General features: G+C 39.0%; 1 protein-coding gene across 1 annotated transcript in view; it reads right to left on the minus strand.

The window, feature by feature from the left end:
* Positions 1-1,167: 1,167 nt before the first annotated feature.
* The window catches only part of cadm2a (cell adhesion molecule 2a), a 215,037-nt gene continuing 202,749 nt past the window's right edge, over positions 1,168-13,455 (minus strand). The window contains exons 9-10 of the mRNA XM_062433537.1: positions 4,164-4,286; positions 1,168-2,386 (exon numbers count right to left, since the gene is read on the minus strand). Of these exons, the coding sequence (XP_062289521.1) occupies positions 2,268-2,386; positions 4,164-4,286 (242 nt within the window). The 3' untranslated portion in view covers positions 1,168-2,267. The remainder of the gene's footprint in view (positions 2,387-4,163; positions 4,287-13,455) is intronic.

Consider the following 13,455-nt stretch of genomic DNA (forward strand, 5'->3'; position numbering starts at 1 on the left):
AGTTTTGCTGTGGTTCTATCTTAAATAACTTCCAAGTTCAAACAAATTAAACATGAAAAGGAACCAATCAAAAACATGCCAATGTGTATTACCAAAGTTTAGTCTCACACATTATTTACATGCCTTGTGCCAAAACAAAGTACATTTGTTTAAAAGTTGTCTAATAAAGATTATGCCATATGACAAATGATAAAAAGTAAATAGATAAGGTGGCTAATATACAAATTTGAAGGAATACAAGGATCCAGAATTTAACAGCATATTTTCACAATCAACCACATTTTAGCAGACACAATATACAGCAGGGAGCTTAGAACAATTTCAACCAAAAATATTAGAAACTTTTTTTTTTGTATAAAAAAACATGATTTGCTTACATTTCCAAAAAAGATGGACTGTATTTTTTATATCGAGAATTGAATCAAAGCCTTGTCATCTTTCCACTACCCATTTGAATAGAAGAACCATTCCCAAGGCAATCTAGTTGTTTGCAAAGGAACACAGTTACTCATTCATTTAATACTCATTCATTTACTCAGACATTTTTGTGCTTTTCTATATGTCTTCAGTTTTTAGTTTTGGAAAGGAGGCCCCTGCAGATCTATGAACCAGCACTCGCATGCTATTTTTTTCAATTTTTTTTTTTTTTTCACTTGAAGACCCCATGAAATGGAAATCAAAGTTCAGTTCATGGAGAGCAGCTCTGAGAAAATGGAAATAAGAAGAGCAATTTTGCAGACTGAGAGGTGAGAGTGTGTGAGGTGAAATCTACAGTATAACTCAATTCCTAGAAACTGTTGAAAATTAACTTTGGAAGTGGCAATAAAAACATAAAATGTGTTATCACGATTTGTATAAAGTAATAATGTAATTTGATGGGCCAAAGTAAATGAGCGAAAACATTGTACACAAAACCACTGTGGAAAGCTGCCTGGACCTCATGCTGACAGAGGTATTAATTTAACTTAGATTTACTGAAATAGTGAGGAAAATTAACACTGCTTTTCCTGTACATACTGTAACTGTGCACTTGTTTTTGTTATGTATTAACTCCTAACAGCTCATTTTACATTTCATGGGATCCTTATACCTTAAAATGATTTCAGTGTGACATAAAGATAAATGAAATTATTCAAAGAGAAAAGCTAAACTTATTTCAATACAATTTATACAACTTTTAGAGAGAAGTGATTGACTCTTTCTGTACACCTGAACCCATTATGTGAATAGCAAACTGCTGTAAGCTGTCAAGGAGACACTGAAGATGTCAGAATATACAGACAAAAGTACATAGGAACAGCAGATTTAGCAAATGGTTTTATATACTTGATTGAGTTTATTTGATGGAATGCCTCATCTAGCATCTTTCATATATTTTTGGTGTGAACTCTCTGCTCTAAACAATACCACATTACCCTTATACCCCTACCCTACTAATGAAAATCATACTATACACTTACCTGACAAACCTTGCTACAGTGTTACACAAAAACCTTCATCTTATCTTACAAGGGTCAACTGTTTAATTACAAGTCTATTTAAAGGATGATTTTTGGGGAGGTGGAACATCTAAAAGTACCATATTCAGTGTGATAGACATGTATAAGGCGTAAACAGCACAGATCTTCATTCAAATAAAAAAGATGCAATGCATAATCAAAAGCTGTGTGCTAAGCAATGAAATGATGGTCCAGTTAACCATCTACAAAGCATTTACATTGCTACTGACAGACGATACATGAAGGCATTGACAGAAGTTCAATGGCGTCTGTATTTTTAGGCACCGTGTTGATGTGAGATATGATATGTGTTTGTGGATGCGTGTAAGCAAAAAAGGGGTACGTGTTTGGGTGTCTAGTTTGAGGGCGACAGGAAAGAAGATGAACAAGAGGTCATGTAAGAAGCAGTCATGGTAGATATACAGATTTCCAGGTTTTCATGTCAAAGATGAAGAAAAATATGAAAGAGGGGGCAACTTCAGCAGCAACAGCAAGCTGCCTGTGAAACCGGCTGCCACAAAGAAATAAAAACGACAAAGAAAGAAATAATAAGATGTTAATGATAGAAATGGGTTCAACAAAAGGCAGTACTAGGAAAACATTTGGGGAACTTCTCTGTATGAACTGCCTGCGGGTTCCTCGTTGACACGACTGGGGCAGTGGTCAGAGGAGGAGAAGAAAAAGGAGAGATGGAAAGAGAGAAAAAGAGATACAGAGATTAAAACAAGGGAAAGGGGTAGGAGAGAGCCGCATAGCTCCCTCTGCAGTCTAAATGAAGTATTCTTTCTTTTCTTCCGCATGTGCATGGTTGCCCTCAGCGTTGATGATGGCTGTGTCAGCGTCGGGTGCATCGTCCGCTCCTTTGGCCTCATTTGTCAAGTACGTTCCTGCGGAAATGAAAAAACAAACCTTTATCAAGGAAAACAAACACAGAGCAGCCCTGCCTGGTGTTTGCTGCCTGAGGCGAAAAAAACAGATCTGAAGACAGATCAGTAATGCTACATTATTCATATACAGAATGATGAGCAGCTGGGATAGTGCAGGATATGCAAATACTGAAGAGTGAGTGTGAAAAAACCCTGCACAGATACATAAGAATAGCATTAACACCTTTAGGATTCTCAAAAGGGACATTCAAGGCTTAAAGGATAGGTTCAGAATTGTTCAAGTCTGTCTTACAACAAAAGTCAGGAACATTGAAATTTTGAAACAGGTTTTGCTTGCTGTAACCATTTCTCCTGTTCATATTGGCCATATCGGAAGATGATATGAAGCTTAAGCTGCCTAATTTAGTCAAATAAAAGGGACATCTTCCATAGTTACAGCCTTTTTAGTAAGAAAATACTTCTTTGTGTCTTGTGTTTTCCTGTAGCTGCAGTGGAAGGATTGTATAAAAAGAAAGAATCTGGCACTAAAAAGACAGTAACTTTAAAAAATATTATACTTAAATACATTTTTGCAATGAGGGAGTGGATGTTCTTCATCACTTATACTAAAAGTGCATTATGAAGGGATCTCTTAATCACTGGCATGAACAGAGGGAATAATTACAGCAAGAAAAACGTGTCAATGTCAGGCGAGTATCTCCTGCTCTGAAAAGTAAAGCCAATGTGGAAGTGCCTTAAACCTGCATTCTCTCTAATGGACAATAGGGGGCGACTCCCCTGGCTCCGAAAATAAGTCTGTTTGTATCTATGAACACTTTCCCAAAGATTTCTCACTTGCTAGTTTCAAGACTTCTTCAGTACAGCATGATGTTCATTTTGTAAAGTATGATCCCATTTAGAGTAAAAAGCAGGGTATGCTTTAGGGTGTGGCTAGATTGACAAGTTGCTACCATGGTGACAACATTGATAATGTAATTCTGAGTATAGCTGCAGCTATAGCCATATTTCACAGTGTGTGTTCAGTTTAACTGTAACATTTTGCTCACCTGATGATTGTGAACAGCTGAATATCCTTTACTTGTTATACTGTATTCATTCTGCAAAATTCTTGGATTGAGTTCAGCTGTTTATGTGTTCGATTTGCACCAAAGCTGTTTAAATGCATCAAAAGTTGTGTCCTGCAGTCTTCACCTGGCTAGGTGAGCTCAAACCATCAAGGGGTGTCCTGCTAGACTATTGACAGAGATACAATATAACCACAACATCTCTGCTTTGTTGCAGGGTCCTTTGTTGCAAACCCCCGTCTCTCTTCCTATGTTTCATGACTATAAATAATCTAAGCTATAAATAAAAAACCCCAGAAAAAAATGCAAATGCTTAATTAAACTAAACGGATGTTTGCAGATTTTTTTTCTTTGGCCAATTTTCTAAAATTAATTAATCTATTTCATTATATATACAATAACATTTGAGGACTGTTTTTGTAAAATAGAACAAATTAATAACCAAATGAGTCCTATATAAAGTATGCTTTAGTGGCATCATATCGTGTGCTGCACATCAAAGGCTCATATCTACCAAAACTTCTTATTTGTGAAGGTCTAAAGCCTGCTTTATTCATTATGCTTTATTCCTTTTTCTGTACTGTAGGTCATATCATGCACTTGTAACCTGGGCATTGGGAAAGCCTCTGATGTCTAATGGGACAAGTAGAACATGTTTCAGTTGGTCCAAAAGCCTTGGGAAACTCAGGTCTGGCCCACTGTGCTTTTCTTACCTTTATGCCTGGCCAGATATCTTCCCAGAACAATGATTAAACACAAGGTGACAAAGACCACTACAGCCACCACTCCTCCGATCAAGGCATGGTCAGTACCGTGCTGCCCCAGAGCGTTGGGATCTGAAAAAGACAAAGGTAAACAAAGAGAGCAGATGAAGGCACTGTATGGTAAGGTGAGAGAGTGAGGGCAGAGCAACAGCAAAACGAAGACAATGCAAAACAGTGCAAAGAGGAAAGAGAAGATTATTTCCAGCTCGTTCCTGCTCTAATGATTGTTCTGAGCTGCTGTCATTCCTCTCTCCTCTCATATCATGCAGTCAGAGCAGAGCTGCCTAGCTAGCTCTCTGAGAATAATAAAATGGAGAGTGAGAGGCAGAGAGACAGATACCACATTGACTCAAAGAGAAGATACAGGCAGACACACATTCGCCCTGCAAAATGAAGGAAAAAGAGAATGAAAGAGGGACTTGGGGAAAAAAAAGACGTGAATAATTCAGGACACCCCCCACGGTGCCGCAGGAGTCCCCAACATGCAAACCAGGGCAGCAGTGGAAGAGTAGTACACAGTAAATAAATCACAATAAATCACACAGACGCGAGGAAGGAAAGATCAATCTTTTTCTGTTTCTTGGCGAGGAATGATTGTTGTTAGTAAAATGAATTAGGTGTTAGAGAGTTGATACAGGTCCCCAGCTGCTGGAAAAGCAGTCAAAATGATAGCAGAGTCATGAAAGAGTGAAGAATATGCATGATGGCCTGTTCACGCCTCATACAAAAATCCAATCAAAGGTTCCCCTTTTTCTTTCAACAATGGCTTATTTCCCTTATTCACCTTGGCTTCCTTTACTCACAAAGTCTGGCTTGCAGGCTATTCAAGGTAAAAGTGAGGATGTGACACTGAAAAAAGTTGACAGTGTCAGGGGTGATGGGTAACGGAATAGCCTGTATTATTCATATCAGTCCATGACACCTGAGAAAATTAGCACTCATCTCATTATCCCCCGAGGGCAAACCACACACAACCCTGTCACTTCATATGTGTAATTGTGCGTGTATGTGGGCTCATGATGGCAAAAATCTGGCAATGTCAGAGCAGGGTAAGCGGTGATAGAGGGGAGGCTTAGACATACAACACAGTCGTATATTGACACTGTTTCTCTTCAGCATTCTCCTTTTCTTTTCTGTGTCCGCCCATGTGGCCAAATTGAACAGCTGGCGTGCTCTCGCTCCATAACTCTCCGTGGTCTGAGTGACCAGGCCGTCACACTTCACTGCCTCACAGTGGACAACACACACTCATAGGGACACACGCACACATATATGCAGACGTGCGTGGCGCGGTTTCACTGTGCTGCAGTTCTGCTTGGTCAGTGGAGCATAGAGTAGAGGAATGTTCCCCTGGCAGAGCCCAGCAGGGCGAGGACTTGGGCGTTTAGTTACACATACGGCTGTGTCTATTCACCTCTATATGTCAGGACAGTGAGTGTTTTTCACCATCATACACACTCACTGTCCCACTGCTGTCCGGCTGTTACAACCCAGAGCAGGCACAAACAAGCCATGACCGTACAGTCATACGTCTGCCTGTAGAGTGTGACACAATTTGGCCATGCAATATGGTGGTGTCATGTCTAAGCGGCGGGGTATTAAGTCAAATCTCTTGATGCTTCCAGAAAATGTTGTCAGATTGCACAGCTTTGGAACTTGCAGGAATGCTCCACCTAATTGGATTTGAAAGGTTTCTATGAAAAGATTAAGGCTTGCTCCTTCATGGAAGATGGCCACTGAAGTCAGCTTGTACAAGGCAGCCTTGAGTCAGTGCAAATAATATGTACATCATGCAGGATAATCTACTTTTTCTTCACTGTTGATCTGTATGTTCAGCATTTTCCAAATATTTTTTCCCTCACCATTGCTAAATAAACAGTACTTTCATGTTGTGCTATCACTAGAAATAGCATTTTTGGTGATCTACTGGCCAATCAGTATGGGTCAGTTTTGGAGAAGCTGACTATGCTGTAGTAGCTGTTTGAAAAGTTAATATTAATGTTTAGATTGTTCTGTTCCATTTTGTAAGTAATGTGAATCCAGACTGACTACAGCAGTTGTCCAAGAAGCAGCAAGCTATACACTTGAAAGCATCTTCCTCACCATGTGGTAAGTATTTGATGCTCAAGAATAGACTTTCAGTGGAGAATTCCATTCACTTGATATCTTGCAACATTTAGCCTGCACCAGTTTTTCAAATACCTGCAACATAAATTCATCATAACTTACAATGTGTAGATATTTTCATGGGAATGTCTTTAAAACATGGTCCATCTACTTTGTTGTTATATATTCTGTTCTAGTCCCCTGTGAGTCATGGAAGGAGAAAAATACTGTAAGGGCAAACGAAGACGCACAGAAAAAGACAATGAAGAATAGTAGAGATTGATGGACGGGAAAAGACTGAAATTTTACTTCGACCAAGACAGAAAACCAAAGAAGACAAGGAGAAGAAGGATCTAGAGAGGAGAGGAGAGGGTTATACATTTTTATGGCTCCAGAACACATAATCTTTTAATAAGAGCACATACATTCTTCTCTGTGTGATTTAATATGAGAGCGTGGCAAAGCAAACTCCTCTTTTAATATTTATAACCCTCTCCTTGTCGCCTGGCCTCGCAAGTTGGGCTTGTTTAATAAATTAAAGGGGTTCAGAGCTTCTGCAAGCCACTGCTTGGCCGGACTGAGGCAAAAGTGTTACTCTTAAACTGCCCCATTCACGCCTCATATGATCTGTTTCACTGATGCTGGATCCATATGGGGTTACTTTAGGAGGATGCACTATGTGATACTGATACTGTGTCGGTTTTAAAGGTGGTGTGCAAGGGCTGGAAAGACCCTGGTCAGTTTAAATAACTAACAATATACTATCACATTTTTGGAAGTAATGTGAAGCACCCTCAATATCTTCAGATAGGATGTTTCCCAAAGTAAAGTATTGTCACAGCATCTCTTGGGCCTGACAGTATAGCATCCTCTGCAATGACTTTCGTCTAGAGTCATCTTTTAAATGAACAGTCTCAACCGATCAGATGCAGCTCCTTAAATCCATCATATCCGCACGCTACTCAGATGTTCTTTACATACTGCAGCTTAATATCTATTTTTCTCTCTTTTTGTATGTCTCTTTCCCCTTGGTATTAAATTTGCTAATATTGAAATTCATCCCCTAAAGGCATCTTTTGCTTCTTGTGGATCACGTTTTTCCCTCTCTCTACCTTAGACATAGCCCTGTGAAGCAATGGTTTCACTTGCTCAGATCAATAAAAGCAGCAGCTAGCTTAAGCATAGGCTTATATAGCTGCAGTGTCCTTGTGTCTGTGGTGTCGGTCAGAGAATCTCTGAGTGTGTGTGAGCACATCTGTGTGTTAAAATAGACACTATTAGATTGTATTAAAAGGAACTAAGAGGATTTTGACATTCATGAGAAACACTGAAAGATCTTTGAAAGCCCTGGAAGGTACAGTAAGATGTGCCTTTTTGTTTTGTTTTCTGCAGTTAATATGAGGTTTCTCAAATATATACAGGACAATTACTCATTATGAATAATCTATAACCACATATAACAAGCAGTGGTGCGTCCAGAAATAGCTTTTTGCACATTTGTATTATGAAACACTGCACATGTTTAAATGTGAAACATAATGAGACACATATCACTCTGTGTGGATTCTTCTGACGATGGCAAGTTAAAGGTAGAGACACACAAGAAAGATTGCCTGCAAACACAGAAAAAGTAAAAGAGAGAAACTGGTGAAAAGTGCCTGCAGACGTGACTTGTTCAATGAGTCAATTACGTCCAACTTTTTGGCTGAGACTAGAAATGTACCAATCTGCATCTAATGCTGGCTCTACTGCCAAGATGAAAGAGTCCCTGGAGGCTGTAGCAGAGGACCGAGAGACACATGTGCACACACTTTTCAATACATGCACGTATGCACGTGAAAGAGTTAGACAGACAGAAAAGAGGAGATATTACTGAGACACGTGTGTGTGTGGGTGTGTGTGTCTGTGTGTGTCCTTGCACATTATTGCTTGCTGGGTCTGAGTGGATTAATTAGATTCTGAAAACAAATTACTTCTGCTAATCATTCAATAAAGCCCACACGTGGACTTGGACACTATCTTGAATATTCAACCGCCTCCTTCTCTCTTCTCAGAATTAAAAGAAATTGTGGTCAGCAGGATAACAGCATGAAGTTATAAGCAAAGTGAGATAATTAATCATGTGAATTCATTAAGTCGCATGCAATAATCAGTTTATCAAAGTAGCTCTGTGTTCTATGAAATCCATAACCTCTTCAAAACAGCAATAAAATACAACAAAGGAAGAAGCAAGGAGATAACACAAATGTTACACCTATGGTAGCCTAATCACCACTGCATTGCTGATGCTTCTCAAATATGTTCTCTCATAAAATGCATTGTGCTGCTGGTTAGTTTTGAAAAATCACATTGTGGGAGCCAACTGCAGATCAAGAACAGCAGAAACAGTAGCCCACATAGAAATGATCTTGCAGGAAGCAAGCTGCCCGCCACAAACCAAACAAACCCCTGAGGGAGACAAGCAGAGAAAAATGAATAAAGGACCAAATAAAACTTCATGTCAACAAACGAAAAATTAGACTGCCGTGTGTGTGTGCATGTAGGTGTGTGCATCTTCAAGATTGCTGAAAGTGTCCTCTGCTAGTGAGATTTAATGAATAGAGGGGCTATTACATGTAATTCATAACATTAGCCCCAGGATCTAATGATTTCTCTTTTTCTGTTCTACACTTTATTCCAAATTGTTGCTATAATTCTTCCCCAAAGCCAGTTAATGTGACAGGTCATCAATAAGCTCGCCCGGCAATAAGTGGAAAGACCTTGCATTATGTTTTAATTTCTCCGGTGTTCCTCAGTTTAACGGTGGAAAGAGTGGAGAGTGGGGGAGAAAATGGTTGGTACTCATCAATATTTAACCATTTTCCCCCCCAGGGGATGCTGCAACCGGAACTCAGCCTGTCTGGTTTAAACATAGCAACCAACCAGCTGACCTGAACACTTCCCCTCAAGAAAAATATGTCTTTTACTCATCACATGGCCTAACCCGTGCTCACCGTTTAAGATATGATCAATAGCAATTGAATAAAGCAGTTACAAATCCCTCCAAGGAATGAAAATTGTCCCTTCACTTATTGAGTTTTCACAAAAGGTCTGTCCTCAGTCTAAAGTGGCTTGAATAGGTGAATCTGGGGTTAAAGGCATGAAACATAAGTGTCTGAAGTGCAATGTGACCTTTTTATTCTTTGGACAATGTGAAACAGCAATAAAAAAGATCTCACTGAAATTTCCACCATCTTCCGATCTTTGAAAAGCATATCTTTAAGGAGTTTGTCGCAATTGTATTGTGTGCAGAGTTCTGATATTGCTTTCAGTTAATTAATTCTCTGATTCATGTTTTCTTACTAAATCCAGATTTCTTTTCACAACGGGAAGGACAGTGTAGCTTGTGTTTTGTATGGAGCAGCCACTTCTGTTCCTTTCTGGTGGACTTGAATAATTGCTACAAAGCATTCGGCTAAAAGTAAACAAATCAAAACTTTTTATAAGCATGCTAATCTCTTCTAAATATTTTCAAAAACTTATTGTGTTTTTTTTGTAATGAGGGGGTTTATCTCAGGCATATTTTGGATTAATAACACTGAACATTAGATTACATTTTTTTTTTCCAGTTTTGTCCTTTTGTAAAACTCACTTACTGTTGGCCACACCTCTGATTGAGATACATTAACAGTTTAAGGCAATATTTTAACATCATCACATTACCCAAAGGATGTATGCTCCCCTCTACTTCTACCAACTTTCAAATTATCTTCAGAGGTTGCACAAAGATGGTCCTGCATGTTATTGTGTTAAGTTTCAGTTTCAGCCAATTAGAAGGAAATCCTCAGTTGAGACTACTACTGTTGCCTAACACAGACAGACATCTAAATTAAGATTAGTGGGCTGATGTTTTTGAGGGTGGTTAGTAGTCTCAGCATGGATCAGCTCGTTCGAGTTTCGGGAACCTGAACAGAGTGAGAGTGGTCCTGCTTTAACGTCTTACTATTCCTATGCAGTTTTTTGGAAAGCACTCACTTGAAAAGGGAGAAAGGTCAGTCTAATCCCAATTTTTGAACCTTAACCAATCCCTTGCCTCTGCTCTCGAATTCTCCTCGAGTGTGACTTCAAGAGCAGAGCAGAGACCCTATGTATTTTGCTTTAGAATACCAACCATAAAGACCTCTGCTCGGGACCATGGTGGTTATGGATTACCATGATACCAGCCACCGGTCCTCGTTGAGAGTTAAAACTTCAATTTGAAACAATTTAGCAATAAAAGTTATGAAATACATTTTGATTGTCTCAAGGTTTTTGACTAATTTCTCTATTTGTGTCTTCTGTTCCTCTTAAGGAAGAACTAATGGGCCTAAGAAAAGAGAACATTTACTGTGCAAGGATGTAGACAGGTACAATTTAATTTTTTCTGTCTTCTCCACAGGCAGAGACACATTATATGAATAATTACTGTCTTCTCGGCAGCCCTTTTTCTCCTGCAATATTAGACTACAGCGGCTTGGGTTGGCCACCCAAATGCTGATTATGAGAAGTGAATAGTAAATATATTAAACACCGAAGAAACCCTTGTGCATGATTCAACCTTTTAGCTTCACAAGGTCAATGCTAATTTGCAAGCCATGAAAAAGCGTTTGGCAGGTTTTAGAGAATTTGTGGAGGGGGGGATTCGGTGACATTGCATAGACCTCTGATACTTAGCGAAAGAGTTATTATTGCCATTAAGGCTGGCTGGGCTGTCGAGGTGGTGGGTGTGTTGGGCATACCTGCCAGCGCTTCATTATTAAAGTGAATCACAGACTGCAGTTATGCATCAGTCCTGGCATTATACAGTATGGGTGAAAAACAGAGGAATCTCTTGCCTACCTGTACACTTGCTGCACTCCAGAGGTCAACAACAGCTACAATTAAAGGCATAGGTTATTGTCAAATTTAAATTTGCCTTCACTGAGTTTACAAAATGAAATATTTATTCACTAATATTCCTGTAAGGATGAATAAATGCTTCCATGAAATGGTACAATGGCCACTAATACTTGCAGTCACCATGTCAGCAAAATTAGTTGTAAAAAAAAAAAAAAAGGTTTTATTGTTAACTCATACTGTAAAATAACTTCTGGTATCTTCATTGTATATCTTGTTTTTATAAATACGGAATATATATAATTTTTATAACTACTAAGAGGAGAAAAATTCATTGTTACGCACAGAATGAAAAAGTGCAGGCAGGTTGTTTTCAATTTACGCCTGTCATGTGAATACTGTTTCTCTCTCACATTTGGGTTGTGAAGGATGAGACCATGTCGGTATATTAAAGGCTATTTATAGCATGCTTGAAAAAAACATGAAAAACTCAAAATCACACAGTTATTGCATTTGGAATGCAATGTTTTCTTATCATTCAGGGTTTTTCCTGGCTTAAAAACAAAAAAGCCTCAAAATGGTGGCAGAATCACCTGTTAAATATTACACTGCTGTCATTATTAAGTATAGCTGAGTTCAATAGCGTATATTTGGTGGTTTCAGATTCTAAAATTGCTCAATAAGGACTCTTTCATTTCCCTCATATCCAATATGTAATGCAGCAGCATCACCTTGCTGTCCAATAGGCCTGTCCTGGCAGCTAACATGGCTTGTTGAGATCAAAGACAGAGGGACCTCACTCTTGACTCTGAACACTAATATCAGAGGAGCTGAATCACAACTAAGGTCTTAATACTGAAGCTAGGAGTTTTAGGACACACATAATCTTACGGTAAAAAAAAAGAAAAGTAGTGGAGTAAATCAGTCAGGTAGCTACTTATACATGGCATTGAACATTAATCCAATATTATCAATACTCATGGCTACCACATTGACTGGACTGGCCTTACTATACACTTCAATTAGATAACTGGGACATTTAAAATGAACACAGGAAGCAACACTCATGTGACTTCTGTTACAAATCCTACTTATTACTTTCCAGGGATTTTAGCCTGGACAAATAATATGGATAAAGTAGTTATGGTATACTTGAAGTTAACAGTATGAAAAACATCTGCAGCTGCATGCACATTAGTTTCTGTTTTTGTTGCCTTGCTGTGTGATTGGGTTCGACGTAATGAGTGGAAGCACATAAAATTCTCAAGGACAGATCATGGGATCTGTATCTAATACAGTAAATACCACCTGACATCTTAACACCTTTCAAGAAAAATGTTAAGAATTCTGTCTGAACACCTTTTGAACATGCACAACTTTGATGTGACTTGAGGCCATCTATCAATTATTCATTCAATGAAAACCAGTAAACTCTGAATCTAGAGTCCCTCCTATGTCCAAACACTGTATAACTACATTTCTCTGCCTATCTCTTCTCTGCCTAAACTGGTTCTTGTTGGACGATGCCTCTGCTGTACTTATGGTGGTATTGTGTTGTCTTATTTGCGATGTCCTGATGATAAATAGCAAGAGACCTAAGATGCAGGACAGTTACAATAAATACAGCAGAGCAGACAGAGGTACAACTGAAAGAGCTCATCAGGCGTATCATATGCTAATACTGTGCATACAAGTTATAGTGCTCATCCTACAGTGTGTATTTCCTCTGCTCAGGCAGACAACTTTATTAAAAAGACAAAACGTCATGAGTACAGCTCCACAGTTGTTTGCTTTTATCCAGAGCCTGTGAAGAGACCTGGTAATAAATCAAGTAGACATATGAAAGCAGATAGTGTAGTATCCTGTGACTGGGGACGCAGTGGAGGAGTCTGATATTTAGATTCCCTTAAGATACACTGAGAAGCTCAGCTCATCGTGTCTCTCTGCACTACACAAACAGACATAAGAGAAGAATTGAGACACGCTGATGAAGAATATCCAACAATGTGTGGAAGCCTGTTATCTAACAGGGTCTTTGGAGATATGTAAGGGGAAGAGGAGAAGAAGCAGACGAGGGGGAATTGAAACAAAAGCTTTGAGAGAAAGCAAAGCAGCAGAATAGAAGTAGAAGAGGAGTCAAGACTCCTAAAGGACTTTAAAGATGGTAATTTGGAGAAAGCAATGGTGATGAGAGGAAATTACTCAGAGTGAATGGGACTGTGGAGCACTATGAAGTTGAGAATATTAGAGAGAGGGGGCACAATTCAGAACAAAAGGTAAA

The sequence above is a fragment of the Scomber scombrus genome, chromosome 14, assembly GCF_963691925.1.
Source record: "Scomber scombrus chromosome 14, fScoSco1.1, whole genome shotgun sequence".
Taxonomy (NCBI): domain Eukaryota; kingdom Metazoa; phylum Chordata; class Actinopteri; order Scombriformes; family Scombridae; genus Scomber; species Scomber scombrus.